Source organism: Aspergillus aculeatus (assembly GCF_001890905.1).
Source record: "Aspergillus aculeatus ATCC 16872 unplaced genomic scaffold ASPACscaffold_10, whole genome shotgun sequence".
Classification (NCBI taxonomy): Eukaryota; Fungi; Ascomycota; class Eurotiomycetes; order Eurotiales; family Aspergillaceae; genus Aspergillus; species Aspergillus aculeatus.
The window spans coordinates 940,757-961,094 of NW_017962985.1; the positions used below are offsets into that span (position 1 = coordinate 940,757).

Below are 20,338 nucleotides of genomic sequence, written 5' to 3' on the forward strand. Positions count from 1 at the left end.
CGGCAATGGCTAAGGATATACACACGTATGCTTAGTAGTCAACAGTACCTCCCCCAAGGCTGTGTCAACGCTCACAAAGCTGGAGTGGTGGTCTGTATCTTCAGATGGTTCCCGAATTCATGTAGTGTATAAGTTTCTTCGATCGAATCTTAAGTCTATTACAAGACTTCCTATTTCTAAAGGCGCTTGTTGGAGAGCATTCCGGCCACTTTCAAGACTAGGGCGTCATCACCGTACTGGCCTATTATTTGGACGCCGGCCAAGCTCTCAGTGCTTTCGTCCGTGACCGGGACTGAGGCAGCTGGAAGACCTGCCAAGCTGGCAGGCACGGTGAAGACATCATTCATATAAGCATCCAAGGGGGAGCAATTGGCACCTTCGCCAACAAGGTTCGACAGAGCTGGCGGCGAAGAGGGTGCCGTCGGACATACCAAAACATCAACTTGGGCTTGGCTGCCCTTATAAATCACTTCATCCCCATCAAGTGGACGAGGCATTAGTGGATGTTTCGCCAAGAAAATCGCATTGAAATCTCGCTGTACGAGACGCCGAATGCGCTGCGCCTGTATGAAGTAGTTGTCTATAGCGCCGGCGCTTAGACTAAAAGCCCCAAGTAAGATTCTTCGCTTGACTTCGGACCCTAATCCCTCGCCCCGCGTTCGTGCATATAGATAGCTGTTCATCTGCGGGTGGTAGTGCTCACCATTGAGACTCGTTCCATAACGAACGCCGTCATATTTAGCCAGGTTAGAGGATGCTTCAGCGGGCGCGAGAACATAATAGGCTGACAAGGCAATCTGGGTCGTTGGAAGAGACACAGGGTGGATAGAATGTCCTTGCTGTAGCATATGATTCAGTGAGCGAGACCAGGCACGTCGTACGGAAGGTGCCAGCTCAGAAATGTTGTATTCCACCGGAACGCCAATCTTGAGGGAATTCGTCGTCATCCGAGACGCAAGGCGAGGTGAGGCGAAGTGGTCATCGATCCGCGATCGAGAACCAGGAGATAGATTAGTTGGGTCGCGGGGGTCGTGCAGGTTCAGGATGTCTGTGGAAGTTAGCAACTCCTTTGAGGTAATACATTGTGAATACTAGAATGCATACCGAATACATCACGTACACTAGACACCTCTCTCCCGAAAATACCCACTGTATCCAATGAGTTCGCATAAGCGACTACCCCCCAACGGGAAATCAGTCCGTAAGAAGGCTTGAAACCCACTATCCCCGTGTAGGCGGCAGGGAGCCGAACAGAGCCCCCCGTGTCAGTTCCCAGTGCCCTGTATGTGTGTATGTTGTTAAATGTCGTCCTCCATGACCCGATGGGTGCTTCGATAGAGATCACACGTACGTGTAACATTGTTCTGTAGCAACAGCCACCGCGCTGCCCCCCGAGCTTCCGCCGGCTGATAGATCTTCTGCATTGCGACTGCGGTACATATTTTTGACGGGACCGAAATGGGAATTCACCGAGTGCGAGCCCATCCCAAATTCATCAAGGTTCGCCTTCCCGGCCACAATGGCCCCAGCATCCTCCAATTGTTGGACGATAGTCGCATTGAAAGGACTGGTAAACTTATCCAGAGCTCTCGAAGCACATGTGGTTGGAAGTTCGCGTGTACATATGTTATCCTTGATAACCACTATCCGTCCATCTAGCCGTGACTGAGGTCGACCTGCGCAAGTATGAGGAAAAGAAGAAGATCAAGACAGTAGCGTGAAGTTGTCAGATATTGGTGGTTACCTTGTGCGCGCCGCGTATCTGCCTCTCTGATTCGATCCAGCCATTGGCCTGAGGAGTGCAATGCACTGATCAAGGCATTTAAAGCGGTGTATGAATTCTGGTTGGCGATGCATTTCTCTGCTTCGCGCAGGAGAGATGACATTTAGGATTTAGTATGATACAGTGAGTTAGGCTGCGTCGTGAAACGAGAGAATGCGGAGAAGAGGCGGAGACCAACATACAGAGGGCAATATTTCCGAGTGAACCCTCTACATCCTTTGCATGCGCCGAGCGGTGAGCATTAATGCCAAATTCTGTATCGGTAAATACCTTACCTGTGGTCGACAGCTCGCTCTGGTACCTGAAGACCGAGAAGCCTCTCTCCGTACTGCTTGTGTGTGTGTTTCCAATTGCTTTAGCTCAAAATACAAAGGTTAACCCGCAAGAGACCTGAGCGAGACGGGCACGGATTGACGGCTTTAGATGACTCAAGCTACAATAAAGCTTGCGATTACTCCGTAAGTTACTGTACATAGATCAGTTAATTACGCACGTGACAATGTACAGAGTACGTACCGATACTCCGTACGGAAACTGCAGCTGGAAAAGTCATACCCGCTCTCTCCAGCTCCGTCGGCCCGAAGAGGAAACGACGTCATGCACATGCTATCTCTTTCTTTCGCTCTCCCTTCCCCTGGCTTTTCTCCCCCCCCCCCCAAGAGACCGGCGAAGTAGTTCAGAATCATCTACAATATATCACAACGTGAGGATTGACTCTGTACGTCGGAGAATATTGTTTGGCCCTGTCAATATGCTCTCCAACAGCTTGGTACGGTCAGCGTTCGGTGCTTCCCGCAGCCGCGTCGGAGGACTGAGTTGCAGAGTCAGAGTCTCTGCGTCGCTCACTGCGCCGACGCAAAATCAATGGCAAGGTTTCAATTGCCGTCACTCATTGGAGAGCAAAAGATGGATTTCGGTCTACGGGTACACCCAAGCTAAGGCCCTCGTCTATTCTCGTTACGGGGAACCTAAGGATGTTCTGCAGTAAGTCTTGTCTATGCCCCGTGTCCCAGGGCCTTTCCTGGCTCTTCGAAGCACACAAATGCAGGACCGTGGCTGAGACTTAGCTTAAGGCTTCACAAGCATTCTATATCGGCGCCCCATGGAACCCAAGTCAACCTTCGTCTACTTGCTGCTCCGCTAAATCCAGCTGATGTGAACCAGATCCAAGGCGTCTATCCGAGTAAGCCACCCTTTGAGACATCGCTTGGTACACAAGCACCGTGCGCTGTAGCCGGTAATGAAGGCGCGTTTGAGGTCATCGCTACGGGCTCACATGTCACCAGCCTCAGCAAGGGAGATTGGGTGGTTATGAAGCAGACTGGACGAGGGACCTGGCGCACTCACGCTCAGATGGATGAGTCTCAATTGATCAGGATCGAAAATAAGGAAGGCCTGACCCCGCTTCAGATCAGTACCGTCAGCGTGAATCCTGTGACCGCGTACCGGATGATCAAGGATTTTTGTGACTGGGACTGGATGCGCGCTGGGGAAGAATGGTTGGTTCAAAATGGAGCAAATAGCGGCGTTGGACGAGCTACCATCCAACTGGCGCGAGAATGGGGCATCAAAACACTAAATGTTGTGCGGGAACGGAAGACGCCCGAGGAGACCGAAAAATTGAAGCAGGAACTGCGTGACCTGGGCGCGACAGCCGTAGTGACAGAAGCCGAGCTGCTCTCCGGCGAATTCAAGAATCTTGTGCATGACCTTACACGCAAGGGGAGGGAGCCAATCCGGTTGGCCCTGAACTGCGTTGGCGGGAAAAGCGCGACTGCGCTAGCCAAAACGCTTGCACCGGGCTCGCGTCTAGTCACATATGGAGCCATGTCGAAGCAGCCGGTTGCCCTGCCATCCGGTCTGCTCATATTCAAGGACCTTGCTTTTCATGGATTCTGGGTCAGCAAATGGGGCGACAAGAACCCACAGCTCAAGGAAAACACTATCAATGATGTGTTGCAGTTGACCCGGACAGGCAAGTTCAAGGATATTCCCGTGGAGGAACTTAAATGGCGTTGGGACACAGAGTGTGCGGAGCTTGTAGGGGGCGTGCAGGAAACACTCAGCGGCTTCCGGAGTGGAAAGGGCTTGCTCCGGTACGAGGCAGAGGAGTAAATCCCGCATAGAAGTGTGAATTTTCTTATGACAGCACCGAAGCGCAAGCTCGAAATTTCGGCCGTGACAATCGTGCAAAGCTAACCAATCTTGCTTACATATATAAACAAATTGTCGATTCCCTCCCCCAAAGGGGTAACTTTCATTATCATGTTCATATGAAGGTCTCCTGGAAAGAAGCCTTTACAGCAAGCTACGAGTGATACTGCACAATTAATTTCTTGCTTTTCAGTACAGGAAAACAAGGAAGCTATGATATCTGGCGATCAATGGCGCATGCCGTCTGTCAATTTCGTGGCTCCAAGACCCAGAGAAACGGAGGCCGTCAAGCATCATATTCTGCATCGATCAATGTGTCCAGTCTCGAAATTCAGTTCGGATCATAAAGATCCGTCTTCGCAGCCCCAGTTCGTCTTGACCCAGTTCAGAATCAGGCTTGTTAGACTAGTGGATGGCATGTAGACGTCACTGTCCCGCGTAAAATCCACATCAAGGCTTGCAAACTTGGCCGCTAGTGCTACATAGGGCTCAATAAAATCGATGTAAACCAAATCCACCGTTTCAGGCGGGTCAGATGCGGTCGGAGATACCAGGGATTGAATGCAGTTTGGTACTCGATAGAATGTGAGAGGAGAATGGACGGTATCATCACCATCCGTCCCAGCATCATCAGTGGTAGTATACCCTGGAATCAGGTTAGGCCCGGCATAGTCTTTCATTGAAAGTAAGGCCTGGTCGGTAAGCGAGCCTGAAGCGTACCATGCAGGGCGCAAACTCTCGCCACGGTTAGCGGCTGTATCGCCTGCATGTGCTGATTGCTCAGGCGGTGCGAGTGACCAGGTCGGTAGACCTACATGTTGACGCTGCTCGGTCATTATTTGAGGCTGTTTGTTGAGTACCTCGACCACGAACTTCGCTTTGTGGTAAGGAACGTCTTTGACGTAACGGAAACCACTGGAAAAGGGGGAGACAATATATGTTGTATCCTGGGTGAAAGGGCCTCTAAAAATATCGAAGCGAATAGCTCCCGTATTAACAATAGCAAGCGCCGGCTTTCCACTACGTGACTCATCTTTTAGAGACACGGAGAGCACTTCTTCCTCTAGCCATGTATATATACTGTTCTCATGAGGGTACTTGACGCGTGACATCCAGAGATCCCTCGGAGCACAACCGTGAATTTTGTCCAACTTGAGAGCGCTTCTGGATTGTTGTATAAGTAAGGATACATTCCGGCCATGCTCCGTGTGAAATGTGCCCTCATCCAGGTCGGTGTGGTGGTAGAATGAGAACAAATTGTTATCGATATACTTCCGACTGAACTTAGGCGCTGCCATGGCGGGCTTTATGTGATGTTTGCTGGTGGACAGCCCATCGATTGACATGAAGCCAATAGTTTCCATGAAACGGCCACTCGCAAGTCCGTAGGCTTTGGAGTCGTACCGCACATAATCCCGAATGTGGTAATGCCCCCCGAAAAACTGGATAGGTGTATCCCACCGGATAGCGCGGATCTCCCGGTACACAGCATCATATTCAACGGAGCGCACAGGGACATGACCAAGAACGAGGAAGAGGTCCACATCTTGGTCTCTGATGGCTTCTTGGAACCAGTCTTCTTTGATAGTCTGCTCTACAGACCGAACAATAGTGTTGATGTCATTTTTTTAAAATTGAACAGAAAGCCGAAGGCAATAATGCGAATCCCTTGATTTTGCGTGGTGAATTTCTTGAAGCGAGGCGCCAAAGGAACAAATTCGTTGATTGCTGGGTGTAGGATATCGACATTCGATGCTAGGTAACTTCCACGGAAGTTGGGAATAGTGGTGAAGAACTCTGCTTGGGACGTCGTCCGATTGTACAGCTCATGGTTTCCCGATGACAGAAGGTCTATGTGTTGTTCCCGCAAGATCTCGGAGAGGTAGACGCCTTTGGGCTCCGAAGAGTCATACAGACCATTACCTTCGACTCGATCACCTGTATCGATCACCAACAGATCTGAGCCATCCGATTCGGCTTTGTCGCGCATGCGGGCGGCAAAAGAGATGTAGTCCCCCCAGTCCGCCGCATAAGAGGGTCTAGCACGCGGGTACTCAATCAGCAAGAACCCATTTGGTAAAGCTTTAGAAAGGACATCCGAGTTTCATACTCTTGTAAGTGTCCAGCCAACCAGCCGTGGGTGTCTGTAGTATGTAGAAAGTTGAGTTGCCCCCATTCCAGGTCGCGCAATGGCGCAGCGACAGGGTCCGGAGCAGAGGGCTGTAGTGCGCCGACGATCGAGGTAAAGGGAGAGGACGACAGCAAGAGCACTACAGCTGCTGCTGCTGCAAAAGAAGTATGGGCCATAATGATTTGATCCAGACGAGGTGAGGATAACAAAAGTAGTATGTGAGTGATGAGACCGAGAATTACGAATACTCTGTTGAACTCCGTCGTAATGTCGGTGTAGTAGTAATTAGCTATTTACTGTACTCAACTCCGCCAATATACAAACAACTCCGAAGAGTCAATACTCCGGGAAAGCCTTATCGCCGATGGTTCCCTTATCGGCAGTCACGCGGAAAATTCCACGGAACGGAAGAAGGCGCCGGTGAGAATATTAACTTAGTCAGCCAGCCCGGGCCCAACAGTCTTTCTCGAAGCTCTCACCAAAAACCACATCTCTCATTGAACGAAAGATTCCCCGTGTTGGACAAGTTACGAGGCTCTTCAAGGTGCTGTCCGATTGCTTCTTCTAGTTTGTAACCCTTCTCTCGCTTGACCTAGACCATTGATCACTTATTCTAATCTCCTCGACTAACTCTCCAGTTCGGCCATGGCTGCTCCCCGACTTTTCCGCCCAGCAGCTCGTCTGCTTTCCTCGCGTCTTCCCTCAACTACTCTTCGCCCGGCTTTCTCGCAAACTACCTGCACACCTTCCGTCCTGCGCTTCCGGGGCTACGCCACCGAGTCTGGTACCAAGGAGGTCACTGTTCGTGATGCTCTGAACGAGGCGCTCGCGGAGGAGCTTGAGGGCAATGAGAAAACTTTCATCATGGGCGAGGAAGTCGCGCAGTACAACGGAGCGTCCGTAAATCCCTTTCTCATCAGAATTGTTTGAAGCTCCCCAGTCTGACCTGGCTGAAATGTTACAGATACAAGGTGACGAGAGGTCTGTTGGACCGCTTCGGTCCGAAGAGAGTTATCGACACCCCCATTACGGAGGCTGGCTTCACTGGTCTCGCTGTCGGCGCTGCTCTTGCCGGTTTGCACCCCATTGTGAGTCTCGATCAATGGAAGCTAAAGGCGAGCAAACCGCCTGACGCGCGTGCCTCACTAACGTGTCTCTTTCTTCTTCCTAGTGCGAGTTCATGACCTTCAACTTTGCCATGCAATCCATCGATCAGATCATCAACTCCGCTGCCAAGACGCACTACATGTCCGGAGGAATTCAACCTTGCAACATCACTTTCCGCGGCCCTAATGGGTTTGCTGCCGGTGTTGCTGCTCAGCACTCCCAGGATTATTCTGCATGGTACGGTAGCATCCCTGGTTTGAAGGTTGTTGCTCCCTGGAGCGCCGAAGATGCCAAGGGTTTGCTGAAGGCTGCCATTCGTGACCCCAATCCCGTTGTTGTTTTGGAAAATGAGTAGGTTATCCATTGACAACCATCCCACCAACTTTTGTCAGTGCTGACAGAGGTCGACAGGCTTCTGTACGGTCAGGCCTTCCCCATGAGTGAAGCCGCCCAGAAGAATGACTTTGTTCTTCCCATTGGCAAGGCTAAGATCGAACGCCCTGGCAAGGACCTCACCATTGTTTCTCTCTCCCGCTGTGTCGGCCAGTCGCTCAACGCCGCTGCCCAACTCAAGCAGAAGTACGGTGTGGAGGCTGAAGTCATCAACCTTCGTTCTGTCAAGCCTCTTGACGTTGAGACTATCATTCAGTCCCTCAAGAAGACCGGCCGTATCATGTGTGTTGAGTCCGGTTTTCCCATGTTTGGCGTCGCCTCTGAGATCCTTGCTCTCTCCATGGAGTATGGCTTCGATTACTTGACTGCACCCGCTGTCCGTGTCACTGGTGCTGAGGTCCCTACTCCTTACGCCGTTGGCTTGGAGCAGATGAGCTTCCCCCAGGAAGACACCATTGTCAATCAGGCCGCCAAGCTGCTGCGCTTGTAAGATAGGCCGGTCTTCATGAAGAACAAGCGCTGTTGAAGAACAACCACAGATAATAAAGCCTCGTGTGCCTAGCACCCCGTGATTGTTGCCTACCCCTCCCAATATTCCATCTCGCCCTGCCTTCCCATCTGATCTGAATTTTGTATGACTACACAACAGAACCAATTCCAATTTGCATTGTTAGACAACAACTCATGATGACCTAGTTCATATAGATCCCTTCATGCGCTGATGCTTTAAAAATCTCTTTTGTGGTTGTCCAGTCACCAAAATATACCATGTGAATGAGGATGCCATGCCTTATACACGTGGATATTCACAGTTTGAAATTAGCTCTAACAGTATGGTGGAACGAAAAGGCCGCCTGCAGAACATGCTATGCTAAATCACAACCACGAGTGGAGGGCCAGGGGACATACTATGGGTAAACGAACACCACCTAAACCATATACAGTCAAATGCCTTGTAAAGTTCGAAGCGTTGCGTCTTTTCAAACAATTTCTATTTCAGCTCGATTGTCCGTCCTACTCCCGGCACATCCGTGGTAGCAACCTGTAGGGCGATGAGGATTATAATAAATCCCATCGGCGGCTTCGCATTCAGTATCGCTTTCCTCTTGTCTGTCTTGGGGACTGGGGCGTTTCGCTGTCGTTTTCCGAGTGTGACTGCTCGAGTATGCGGATTCCGGCTTAGGGGAGTCTTCATGATCATCGTCATCCCCTCCTAGAACGTTCTTCTTGGTAGGCGCACCTGGGGCGACAGGTCCTTTTACTGCCGTAAAGGAGCTTTTGAAACCTCCTTTCTTGAAGCCTCCCCCGCCGTCAGAATTGAGGCTGTTTCCACCACCTATTCCGGTTATCGAGGGACTACTTTTGTGGGTGTCTAGTACCCTTAAGCCGGCTTCCGCATCAGCTTTCCGCTCTGCTCGTCTTGCTTTTTCGGCAGCGTTTGGATCCCGGGAAAGCTGTTTGAGATCCTGCAGGCGCTTGCGGTGCTGATGATCATATGATGATATATGGGCTTCATATTCGGGGTGGCGGGAGTAGGATTTGTTGCACAGTGTGCAGGTAAATGAGTTCAAGGCTGAGCGCGCCGATTCAGTCTGGTAAGAAGCAAGTCGGAGACGTTTGTCAACAGAAGCCGAGGTGGTGAGCAAGGCATTAAAGGCCGGGGGGGGGGGCGTTATACCTTGGGGGTAGGATTGGTGAAGCCGCGCTATCGAAGGAAGTTTCTGTCAGAAAAAAGCCCTGTCCTCGATTGCTCAAGGATCGCTCCCCGGATCAAGACCCGTTAGGAGAGAGAGGGTGTCGCGGGCACTTGCAGGCGCCATCTTGGAACAAGATGATGATAGCGTAAGAGCACTATACTCTGGATCACTGGCAACTGCAACCAAGTGGAAAGTCTGCCAAGTCTATCTCGAAATCTGTGAGCACTGCTGGAAGGGTAGAGCTAGTGTGGAAGGATGTCGCAACTCGCTCTCTGATGAATGTATGCATGAGTTTGCATTACCATCATCACGATTATGTATCAGTAGGAAATACGGACCGACGTCAGACGATACCTTCACATTCTGTTTCGTGCTCATGCCGGAAAAATTACTCGTCACCGGTCGGTTCGATACGCGTAATTTAGACGCCAATCACCGTGCTTCTGATTATGCATGTACTGGGTACTGTACTGTATTGTACAAGACAACCATCCCAGCTTTCATCCCAACGTGACGTCTGTTTTCCCTCTCCTTTCCTAAATTTGTCACTGAAGATGGAAATCGCCCATGTTTAGTCCCATGGAATAATGCGTTGAATCAATTGATATCTTCCTTTTTTGCATTGCCACACATATCAAACCAATCGCGGTGCTCCCGTCGCCATGACATCTGCCCCAGACGGCCTCTCGCACAAGCCGGAGGACATCGACACCCGGTCATTCATTTCCATGCGAGAAATCGACCCTTCTCCGGTGGAGGATGAGTTCCCAGACCTTGAGCGCGGCGAATATTTCCCGGAGTTGCAAAAATCATCTCAAGATTCATTGGGCCAGAACATGAACGCACCGTCGTCACGAGGCCTAGGTCTCCGCGGGCATAGCTGGGATTCATGGTGTACGACTCCTCCGTTGCCTTTTCATCTTAGCCTTCCGTCGCGATTGACCCTGCGTGGACTAATGCCTTGCTTTCTGAATCTTAGTATCTGCATTTCAACGATACTCGACGTATCCGCCTAGCTTATTTCTTGCTCTACACCTTGCTAATACCTCAATACTTCCTCTCGCGACCCGCTCCGTAAGCGCAAGCGAAAATTATCTGTTGCTCACCAGGCCCCTCTATCAATCCCCGTCACTCGAACATGTTGTTCTGACTGTGCCGGTTTTGATTCATGTCCTTTCTGGCATCGCTCTGCGCAATATCCGCTCCTCACGGCGGGCCCGACTCTATGGCGCAGAATCCCGATCCCAGCGGTATGCGCTCACGTTCTGGCCACGGATGAGTCTGCAGGCACGCTTGGGGTATTCACTCATTCCATTACTTGGTGTGCACGTCCTCGTCAATCGTATTAGTCCGATCCTGGTCGACGGAGGAAGCTCGGGAGTGGGGCTGGGCTATGTGGCTCACGGCATTGCGCGGTCTCCGATTTTCTGGAACATATATTATCTGGTTTTTGTGGCTGTTGGGGTATGGCATTTTGTTGGTGGGTGGGCTTCCTGGATGGGCTGGAAGGTCACAACCCTCCGGAAGCAGCGCAATTCAAAAAAGGGGTCTCTCGAGGGTTACCTTGGCTATACTGGAAGTGAGCAACGATGCCGCAGACAGAAGAGAATGTGGTGGACTGTAAATACGATTGCTGCAGTGGGAGCATCGATCTGGCTGGCTGGCGCTCTAGGAGTCATTGGCCGTGCCGGTCAGGGCTCTGGGTGGGAAGCCAGTGGATGGAACGATATCTACAATCAGGTTCCCATCATCGGATCCTGGATATGAAGAGTGCCTGCGTATTCATGGATTCTGTGAATGAGATAGGATGCCTTTGGACATAATGCGACCTGGAAAGGCGTGGTAATAATAATAATGACGATGATGATGATGACAATGACAGTGACAACGATGGTAGAATAGATTCCCATTTTCTAAGTGCCTCACATGAACGTTGTCTTACATAGACTCTCTTCAATCGGGCTCAGGTTGCTGGGTATCCTGAGGTGTAAGAGTGCTCACCCCGGTGCCTTTTTCTATTTTTGCGCGCGGCGCCGGGAGCTCGAACCATTCAAACTCGCCCCGCGGGGAGAAAAGAAAAATTCACTTCTCTCAGAATATCCATTCCCTTCCTACTTCACTTGTTCTCTGTGACGTTCAAGTCAGTCAATGAGCCTTTTTCATTTTGTCCTTGCTCGTTTTAGACCCGTCAATTCTTTCTCTCAAGCTTCAGTACCTACTGTTTTGTCAATCTCTCTTCTGCGCCCAACGGTGAATACGCCAGCCCCCGTTCGGCGAAATCATCCGCCCCAAATCCATACTGAAGTTCGCGCCATGGACACCTCGGAGCAATTAATCCAATACGCTGGCACGGACTTCAGAGCCGTAAAAGAAGGAAAGGCGTATATTTTGAACCCTCCCTCTCAAGACGCTGCCTCCAAGGCCACGAGGAAGGATCTCAAGGCTGACGATGAATCTCAATCCGTTTTCTACAACCCTATTCAGCAGTTTAACCGAGACCTTAGCGTTCTTGCAATCCGGGCCTTTGGGGAGCATGTCTTAGCTGTGAAGAAGCAGAAGGCGGAAAAGCGAAGGCAGAGGCTAGCAGAAAGTGGTGGGACAAAGAGTAAAAAGCGCAAGCGAGAGGACGAAGCCAACCAGCCAAAGGACCAAAGCGAACAGACAACTGTGCCCGCCTCTGCAGCATTTCCCGACTTGCCTTCGGAAGAGATCATTGCGCCATCATTCACAATCCTAGATGCTCTTTCTGCTACAGGCTTGCGTGCGCTACGTTATGCCTTGGAGATCCCATTTGCTTCCTACGTTGTTGCGAACGACCTTTCAGAATCTGCTATTCGATCAATGAAGACAAATATCGAATACAACAAACTCGAAGAGCGTATCCGCCCCAACCTAGGAGATGCACGCGTCTTCATGTATAGCCTTTTGGAGCAAGATCAGAGTCAGGACGTGGTGCCCCACTCCGGCAAATTCGATGTCATTGATTTGGATCCATACGGCACTGCTTCACCTTTCATGGACGCTGCGGTCCAGGCAGTAAAGGATGGAGGCCTCCTCTGTGTGACTTGTACTGATGCAGGAGTGTGGGCTTCGCATGGGTATCCTGAGAAGGCTTTCGCCTTGTATGGTGGCGTCCCGGTCAAAGGACCGCATTGCCACGAAGGGGGACTGCGCTTGATTCTACATGCGCTTGCCATGTCTGCCGCCAAATATGGACTTGCAATTGAGCCCCTATTATCTCTATCAATCGATTTCTATGCGCGAGTCTTTGTCCGGGTTCATCGCTCCCCTGCCCAGGTCAAGTTTGTTTCTGGAAATATGATGACGGTCTTCAATTGCGACGAGGGCTGCGGGGCATGGTCAACCCAGTCTCTGACGCAGACCAAGCAGAAGCTTGACAAAAAAGGAAAGCCTTTTCCTCATTTTGGCTTTGCGCAGGGTCCAACTTCAGACTCCCGTTGCGAACATTGCGGTTCGAAGATGCATGTAGGGGGCCCAATGTGGGCCGGTCCACTTCACAACCCACATTTCATCCTGAATATCCTTGATATGCTTCCTAAGCTAGACAGAGATGTTTATCACACTGTTGATAGAATTGAGGGCATGTTAACAACGGCACTCGAGGAAGATTTGAACTTCGACATTGGCGACGCCAACACATCACAGAAGCCTACCGATGCGCCGGCGGCCGGTGCCGAAACTGCTGCCATTATTCCACGGGTTGACCCCGCTTTGAGTGACAAAACCCCATTCTACTTTAGCTTGAGTGCGATATCGAAGGTTCTTCGTACTGCTACCATTTCCATCGATGCGATGCGCGGGGCTCTTCGACATTTGGGCTACCGAGCGACTCGCACCCATGCGAAACCAAACACAATTCGGACTGACGCCCCCTGGGATGTGATTTGGGAAATTATGCGGGAATGGGTCAGACAGAAGTCCCCGATCAAGGAGGGCGCTCTCAGACCCGGAAGTCCTGGGGCTGTGATCATGTCGAAATGCCGAAAGGTTCCCACAGATGGCGACGACGATCAGCAACTCCTAAATACGTTGAAGAAGGAGCTTCAGTTGGTAATGGAGCAAGAGCACAATATTACGGATGTAGTCAGCAGGCTTGAAGCTGCTTTGACACGGGCCGGTGCCCATCGAGCGTCAGGGACTACATCGGTACGCGATACACAGAGCAATGGCCGTCACGATTCCAGAACGTCTATTTCTGGTCAAGGGACCCGGGTCAAAGCCGCGGCTAGACCTCATCCTAGCACTTTGGAAGTGGTTTTTGATGAGAGTTTAGGGAAGGAGCTCTCAGCGAGAAAGCGTCTTGTTCGATATCAGCTTAACCCTCGGGAAAACTGGGGTCCCTTGAGTAGAGCTTCTGGTAGAGGGTAGGTAACACCGATGATTCTGGCTACCTCTTTTCGCATGGTCATTTGGCAATACGTCGTTATATGATAGTGGACTTTTCACTTTAAACAACATCTGCAGCATGAGTTAGGCCTATCTTTCATAGACTGTAGGTTTCAATTAAAAGATGTCAGATGCTATACCATTACATGTATCAGTACTTCGATGTGACACCTGAGTAATATTCACAGATACAAATTTGAGTCAAGCATGTCGAACAGGATGGGCATTCAATTGCGAGGATCAAGAGCGGGAAATTCTATATGTACTACTGTTGCTCAAGATATACCCCTAGAGCTGAAGAAGGCAAAAGACTTCAAAGGAAGATCCGGCTGGTTCGCCCGATGAAAGCCGGGCCCGGATTTATCTATCTATATGAATATGTGGCCAAGAAACGTAAACATGATTAAGACACTCCGATTACATCAAAGCAGTTTGTTCGTTCGCCCGAAGATCAGAATTTCGACACAGCAACCGCGACAGCCTGCGTATCACTGTGGCTAATGCTAACATTGACTTGCTTGACACCAGCCTGCTCGGCAGCTTCAGCAGCAACACCATGAAGCTAGCAACATGTTAGCGTCAGACGCGAAGATGACAGGTTAAAGTGGTACTTACTTGGACAACAGGCGCACCAGTTGAATCAGTGACGATCTCAATGTCCTTCAGCGGAGAGCCGGCGCCCTTACTGCTAACGCCTAGAGACTTGAAGACCGCCTCTTTGGCACTCCACCGACCAGCAAACGATGCACGGGGAGATGGTGCCTTCAGGCAATATTCTCGCTCGCTAGCAGTGAAGTTTCGCTCGATGAAGGTTTCATTTTCGATGTTGAACCCCTCAATGTTCTCAACGTCGACACCGACCTTCGAGTCCTCGGCGGCGTTGGCTTTCGCAAGAGACTCGATCATCGATCTCGTACTCTCGGTTCCCTTGTCACTAGCCTTCGGAGGGACTGCAGGGAACTTGAGTTCCGATGTTTTCTTGTCAACCGCGACGCGGTAATCAGGGTTGAGGAAGATCTTGCTCTGTTGAGAATCTTCATAGGGAGCTTTGTCTTTGGCAACGAAAATGCTGTTGTTAATGAGACCGTTGTGGAAGTAACGGTAAGCCTTCTTTTGTCTGGCCTCAACCTTGGCCTTGTAAGTCTGGAACTGTGCCCGTTCCAGAGTTGCATACAGGTACTTGGGGTGGATTCCAATGACCTGGGCACCTTTCTGACCGAAACCGAACGATGTGACTGAGAAAGCGTTGATACCATCAGTCTGGATGCTACGGCTAGGATAAACGATATAATCGAACTTCTCCATGACCTTGTCCACGTTATCAGCATTACGGTTCCCTGGAACCAAGCCACTGTCAAGAACCTGCAAGCAGCCGTTGAACATCCAAGCACCGGCAGCGCCCTTAGGATGTCCGGTGAGATATTTTTGGAAGATACCCAGCAGCGCATTGCCCTTCTTGCGTCCCAGATGCTTCATTTGCTGGCAAATGACATCAGATTCATTTTTGTCGTTGGCCACGGTAGAGGTACCGTGGAAGGATGCAACACCAATGTCGTCGACAGTAAGGCCCCAGGTAGCAAGGGCGCCGCGGAGAGGGGCGATACGGGGGTCTTGCTTCCAGAAGTTGTTGCCAAGACTAAACTGGGCATCCTTCTCCTGTCGGACAGCTTCTCGCTCAATGTGCCGAGCCCGCTCCTGCAGATATTCCGACTCATCGAATGGCTCAGAGCTCTGGGACTTAATGGCCTCCACCTCCTCCTGAAGGTAAAGCAGCTCTGATTCTTGCCACTCCTTGATTTGCTTCTTACGCAGGTCAAGCTGGCGCTGGCGGTATTTGATATCCAACAACGGGGACGGGAACTTGCCAGGGTTCTCCCGTGCGGTGGTGAGAACACCCTGACCGGGGGCGGGGACAGATCGTCCGATCTTGTCCGTGGCGGTCGTTGTCAAGGCAATAATACCGTAGATGGGTACGCCCATGTCCAAAGCCAGCTGGGCGCTCATAATGAGTTGCATACCACAACCCTGTGACTCCATGAAACCCGCACGCGTGGTGGTAGTGGGGCGCGACATCTCCTGCGGGGTGCGGCCGTGGGCAAATTCATCCTCTGCATTGCTGGTGGCCTTCATGTTTGCGAACTCATACGATCCTTCTTCCTGGAAGTCGTCAAATCCACCAACAAAGCAGACGCGAGCTTTGCCTTCCACAATCGTCTCATAACCGATATCAACAGATTCAACTGCCGTGGCACAGGCACCAACAGGGGTCTTGATCGGACCAGTAGAGGACAGCAGAAGCATATTGACCCAAGCGCTCATAGTATTGATGAAGGATTCCTGCAGGATATCCTTTTGGAGGGGCTTATCCAAGTAGCGGTCTTTGTACATGCCTCGTAAGGCGTGGGTGCCTCCAATACCGGAACCAATGCAGTTACCGACCTCAGACAGGTGAACATACTTGTAGAATTCGTAAGGGTCGGTGACACCAGCAGAGAGCATTGCCTCTGCAGTACAGACAAGAACAAACAATGTGACTGGATCAACCTGTTCGATGATGTCGTCTGGGATACCGTAGCGCTTGGCGTCCCAGCCAGTGGGAATCTGGCCAGCAACGAGACGATCAAACTGGAGGGCCTTAGGAATAAGCAATGTAGCCCCCTTCTTGAGGCGCACAGTGTACTCTCCCGATTCGGGCAGTTCAAAGATTTCAACTTTGTCACCATGCTCGCGCTTGAACTCTTCGGCAGTTTCCTTGGATGCCTCGAAGGGGTCAAGATCTTCCTGGATGACAATTTCTTGGAGAAGTTGCTTCCTCTTGGGATCATATCCCTTAAACAGCTCAGGCTCGATCAGTCGAATGCCCGAATGCTCCAGAATGTGCTTTTCATATTTGGGCTTGACGTCCTTGTCGTCCACAGGCTCCCCAGTCTTCGCGTCAACCCATCCTGAATAGGCTTTGCCCTTGAGGGGACCATTATGGTGTTTGATTAAACCCATAATCCAGGCCATCTCGACGCAGCCCTCGAGGGAGAACTTGCCGTACGCCTCCATCTCCCAGCGGGTACGGGAGTTACCCCAGGGGCCGACTTCTGAAAACCCAGTGACAACAACCACCTTGTCAAGGTTGACCATGCCCTTGAGGTTCTCATTAAGGGGCTGAATATCCTTCTCCCAGTCAGGGAGTTGCGGGAACTGGAATTTGATATTGGCACGGGGCTCGGCGACCACTCTTTTGTAAAGGACCTCGCTGTCTTCTCCGTTGACAACCTTATTCTCGATGGCGGTTTCCTTGATGACTGCTTGGCGGACATCACTGGTCTCCATGATGTCAGTGCGGAGCCTCGTCATGAGGTCCTTGAGATCGGGGATGAACTGAAGACCGCCGTTGAGATCAGCCCAGACAGGATCAAGCTGGCATAGGTTGACAATAGCGGGTGCCATGAGACCGAGAAGGTTGAAGGCCATCTCTTGCTGTGAGAAGGTGCGGACACCGAGCTTTTCAACGCCCTCAGCAACCATATTGTTACCGCTCATCAATCCTGTGCCGCGCGTCCAGCCAATAACAGCACCGCAGATGGTCAAATAGTTGCTCCAGTTCTCTGAGTACCAGCGATTAAAGAGAGTCTCCAGAGCCAGCTTCGACTCCGAGTACAGTCCATCATTTCCGAAAGTGCCGTGATTGGGAGACAAAGGAAGGATGACTTGTGCTGGGCGGGTTTCAAAGCCATTGGTTTGTTTCTGTGTCTTAATGCTACCAAGAAGTCGGAGCAGGTTTGTGAGCATGATGCGGTGGGCCAACTCAGACTTCGAGTCGATCGAGTCGATCTCCCGACCATTTTCCGGGATGGCAGCAAATGGGACAACAAAATCCAGATCCCAGCCAAGACCCTTCTTAGTGTCGTAAATATAGTCAACCAATGCTTCGACATCTTGTTTGCTACCTTGGTTGAAGGGCACAACGACGAGTTGAGAGCCACGAGCGCCATAGCGGGCGTACATGGCCTGATAGTATTCGGTGACCTCACGGGAGAATCGACTCGTTGTGACAATCACCTTAGCACCACCGCTGATCAAGCCCTGCAGCACCTCAGCACCGATGGAACCGGCACCAGCTCCGGTCATGAGAACATTCTTGCCTTGGAATGTGAGACCAGATCGAGCTGCTGACTCCAGAACGTCGAGGTAGACACCGGTGAGCTTCTTGTTATAATCCCAGCCGTGTTCGTTCTTCTTCTTCAGGTGCAAGAAAGGGATGGTCTCAATCTTGCCCGACCGAGGGCTACCATTGCGCTTGACACTGTTTTTGCCAGACTTCTTTCCGTTGCTGTTCTCCTGTGGAATGATCTGATTCTCATTCATGCTCAGGGCGCGGATAACCTCTTTATAGAGAGCGTTGAACTGCAGCTGCGAAGACTTGGAGAGGCGGTGCTGCCTGCGGATCAACTTATAGACACTGCGTAGGTCATCTTGCACTTTGGCGCGGTTGCTGTACTCCGAGATGGGACCTCCTTCAGCCATCTGCTTGACATAGTGCTCTAGTTTGCGGGCGCTGGCGCGAGGGACTTCCTCGTAACCAACCTTTCCTCGGGCATCGACGGTGGTTTGAGGTCCAGTAGGAACAGCAACGTCCTTGTAGACAGGAGCAGCATCAAGAACCTCCTTGCAATTCTCAATAAGTTGCTCACCAAGCTCCTTTGCAAGCTGATACGTTTCACCCCTGTCAGTGGGGCAGTTGTCAATATGATACTGCATGAAGTCTAGAAGGAGAGGGTTCGACCGGTTCATGATACGGATGCAGCGGCTCACAATCTCCCTATCAACAACCTTGAGTCTTCCAAAGATGATGTCGTAGTACATGCTCAAAGCATCTTGACGAGCCCAGTTCCAGGAGGAGTCGTAGACACGGGCCTTGAGAGGATCGAACGCTGGCTCAATGCCAGAGGCATAGAAGTCGCCATGTTCGGCTTGCCAAAGGTCTAGCTGCGCTTGCAGCGTCTTCTGGGTCTCCTGGGAGTTGATGAACGCCTTTTGACCAGCGCGCAAATCCATTTTCAAGTAGCGAGCAATGAGTTCCAACTGCTGCTTGAACAGGGCGCGTTGGTCCTTCGTCAGGGCATCGATAGCGGCGGGATCCATGAGCATACCGCCGGCGCCGGCGCCGCCATCACCTCCAGTTGTGGGAGCCGACAGACTTATGCCAGCACTGGCAGCATATTTATTAGTCACATCGTCGAGATAACCCTTGGCATCTGGTTCCGAACCGATACGAGACGGTGGCTCCATTGTAAGCGCGAGGAGGAGCACACCGTCCTGCCTGCCAGAACCCAGACCCCATCTCGTCTCCAAGTATTTGCGAACGGCAGTGATATTGAATCCACCCGGCATCTTCGACGATACCAGGCGGGCAATGAGAGAAGAGGATTGTTTGCCCAATTGACCATTGAATGTGGCCTGCATGGATGCACCTAATTCATCCAAGGGGGTATCCTCCGGCTTTTCAGGTGTAGAGCCAAACTCCTTGCCCAGATCTCCAAGAATCTCATTTTGTAGTGTGGATTTACCTGTTTGCACCAGGTTAGTATGAGTTGAAACCATTGCTCAGCTAATTCGTGCTGGTACCCACCTCCGACAAGATCTTTGATGGCCTTGCTCAGAGGCACATCGGACAGGCTCTTCTTAAGCTTCTGCGCCACCAATGTCCTGAGGACATCCACTGCTGTGACAGGAGCATCCTCGATTGCTGCGGCAGGTCCAGCACTAGGCGGAGCAGCGGCTGCCGCAGGAGCGGCAGCAACAGCGGCCTGCGCAGCGGGGGCCGGAGTCCCAGCAGCGGGCTCTGGAGGAGTGTCGGCCTCTTCTTCCACAGGGTCGACATCGTAATAAATCTCCTTCGCATCCTTGTTATAACAAAGTATTTGGCGTTGCACGGAGGTAGCGGCGTCGTATGCTTCATATTTCGAGGCAAGAGTCCGTTTTGCCATACCACCCAGTGTATCCGCGGGGCCGATTTCAACGATCCGTTCTGTCCGCTTCTCTGCAAGTATGACATCTTGCGTTTCAATCCATCTCACTGGGGAGGCAAACTGGTAGGCCAGCAGCTCAACCAGCAGGGTGTGCGCCAATTCTTGCTCAATTTCGGGACGCATATTGCTGATGGAGATGTAAGGATATGCCCACGTAGAGATGGTGTATGGAGAAGGTCAACTTCAAGCGGTTGAACCAGGATAGGAAATTGATTTCAGTCTCTGCCTCAGTTGGTTGGGGAGAAGTGGCGGCCAGGCAAAGGATGAACACCAGAAGAAAGTTGAGGGAAGAAAAGTGTAGGTCGGAGTTAGGGCAACGGGAGGAAGATGAGAATCATTAAAGTGATAATATAGGTTGGTTCAATCCTAACTAGAGATATGAACAGGTCAGTCTAACTGATGTCAATGCAAATCGTACTCTAATTGAACCTTCAAATGTTTTTATTTCTTTCTTGTGTTCTTGCACCACTCAAGTGCTTGAGCAGGCAACCAAGCGGGTGCGGGAAAGGGAAGCTGGATAGGAAAATGAAAATTGATCCACGGCAGTTCCGGGTGGGAACAAGAAATACTCACCCCCAGTTCAGGACCACTATCAGTGGGGGTAGAAGAAAGAGGGAGGGGGGAAGGAGAAGGGGGGGGGGGG

General features: G+C 51.2%; 8 protein-coding genes across 8 annotated transcripts; 4 read left to right on the top strand and 4 right to left on the bottom strand.

Moving 5' to 3' along the window:
* Window positions 1-176: 176 nt before the first annotated feature.
* On the bottom strand, window positions 177-1,886 carry ASPACDRAFT_30410 (glutamyl-tRNA(Gln) amidotransferase subunit HER2; the record flags this gene model as incomplete). Its single annotated transcript, XM_020199725.1, has 4 exons — window positions 177-1,048; window positions 1,105-1,280; window positions 1,352-1,676; window positions 1,745-1,886. 4 exons carry the CDS (start codon window positions 1,884-1,886, stop codon window positions 177-179), a joined length of 1,515 nt encoding a protein of 504 aa, XP_020055226.1.
* A 648-nt stretch (window positions 1,887-2,534) lies between these two features.
* Window positions 2,535-3,898, top strand: ASPACDRAFT_44513 (enoyl-[acyl-carrier-protein] reductase; the record flags this gene model as incomplete). Its single annotated transcript, XM_020201429.1, has 2 exons — window positions 2,535-2,767; window positions 2,857-3,898. 2 exons carry the CDS (start codon window positions 2,535-2,537, stop codon window positions 3,896-3,898), a joined length of 1,275 nt encoding a protein of 424 aa, XP_020055227.1.
* Window positions 3,899-4,278: 380 nt separating this feature from the next.
* ASPACDRAFT_121650 (uncharacterized protein) lies at window positions 4,279-6,244 on the bottom strand (the record flags this gene model as incomplete). The annotated part of the gene is made up of 3 exons (XM_020196456.1): window positions 4,279-5,491; window positions 5,578-5,976; window positions 6,048-6,244. The coding sequence occupies 3 exons, from the start codon at window positions 6,242-6,244 to the stop codon at window positions 4,279-4,281; spliced, it is 1,809 nt and encodes a 602-aa protein (XP_020055228.1).
* Window positions 6,245-6,587: 343 nt separating this feature from the next.
* Window positions 6,588-8,357, top strand: ASPACDRAFT_121651 (pyruvate dehydrogenase (acetyl-transferring) subunit E1 beta). The gene is made up of 4 exons (XM_020196457.1): window positions 6,588-6,964; window positions 7,033-7,156; window positions 7,240-7,526; window positions 7,587-8,357. Exons 1-4 carry the CDS (start codon window positions 6,714-6,716, stop codon window positions 8,056-8,058), a joined length of 1,134 nt encoding a protein of 377 aa, XP_020055229.1. The 5' UTR covers window positions 6,588-6,713; the 3' UTR covers window positions 8,059-8,357.
* ASPACDRAFT_121658 (putative C2H2 finger domain protein) lies at window positions 8,267-9,603 on the bottom strand. The gene is made up of 3 exons (XM_020196458.1): window positions 9,380-9,603; window positions 9,247-9,273; window positions 8,267-9,160 (listed from the first exon to the last, which is right to left on the bottom strand). The coding sequence occupies exons 1-3, from the start codon at window positions 9,386-9,388 to the stop codon at window positions 8,549-8,551; spliced, it is 648 nt and encodes a 215-aa protein (XP_020055230.1). The 5' UTR covers window positions 9,389-9,603; the 3' UTR covers window positions 8,267-8,548.
* A 227-nt stretch (window positions 9,604-9,830) lies between these two features.
* Window positions 9,831-11,133, top strand: ASPACDRAFT_79662 (uncharacterized protein). Its single transcript, XM_020205467.1, has 2 exons — window positions 9,831-10,159; window positions 10,245-11,133. Exons 1-2 carry the CDS (start codon window positions 9,928-9,930, stop codon window positions 11,030-11,032), a joined length of 1,020 nt encoding a protein of 339 aa, XP_020055231.1. The 5' UTR covers window positions 9,831-9,927; the 3' UTR covers window positions 11,033-11,133.
* Window positions 11,134-11,325: 192 nt separating this feature from the next.
* Window positions 11,326-13,875, top strand: ASPACDRAFT_121662 (tRNA (guanine26-N2)-dimethyltransferase). The gene has a single exon (XM_020196459.1). It carries the CDS (start codon window positions 11,579-11,581, stop codon window positions 13,652-13,654), a length of 2,076 nt encoding a protein of 691 aa, XP_020055232.1. The 5' UTR covers window positions 11,326-11,578; the 3' UTR covers window positions 13,655-13,875.
* Window positions 13,876-13,893: 18 nt separating this feature from the next.
* Window positions 13,894-20,067, bottom strand: ASPACDRAFT_79663 (trifunctional fatty acid synthase subunit FAS2). The gene is made up of 3 exons (XM_020205468.1): window positions 19,296-20,067; window positions 14,288-19,233; window positions 13,894-14,234 (listed from the first exon to the last, which is right to left on the bottom strand). The coding sequence occupies exons 1-3, from the start codon at window positions 19,816-19,818 to the stop codon at window positions 14,124-14,126; spliced, it is 5,580 nt and encodes a 1,859-aa protein (XP_020055233.1). The 5' UTR covers window positions 19,819-20,067; the 3' UTR covers window positions 13,894-14,123.
* Between the last annotated feature and the right edge of the window lie 271 nt (window positions 20,068-20,338).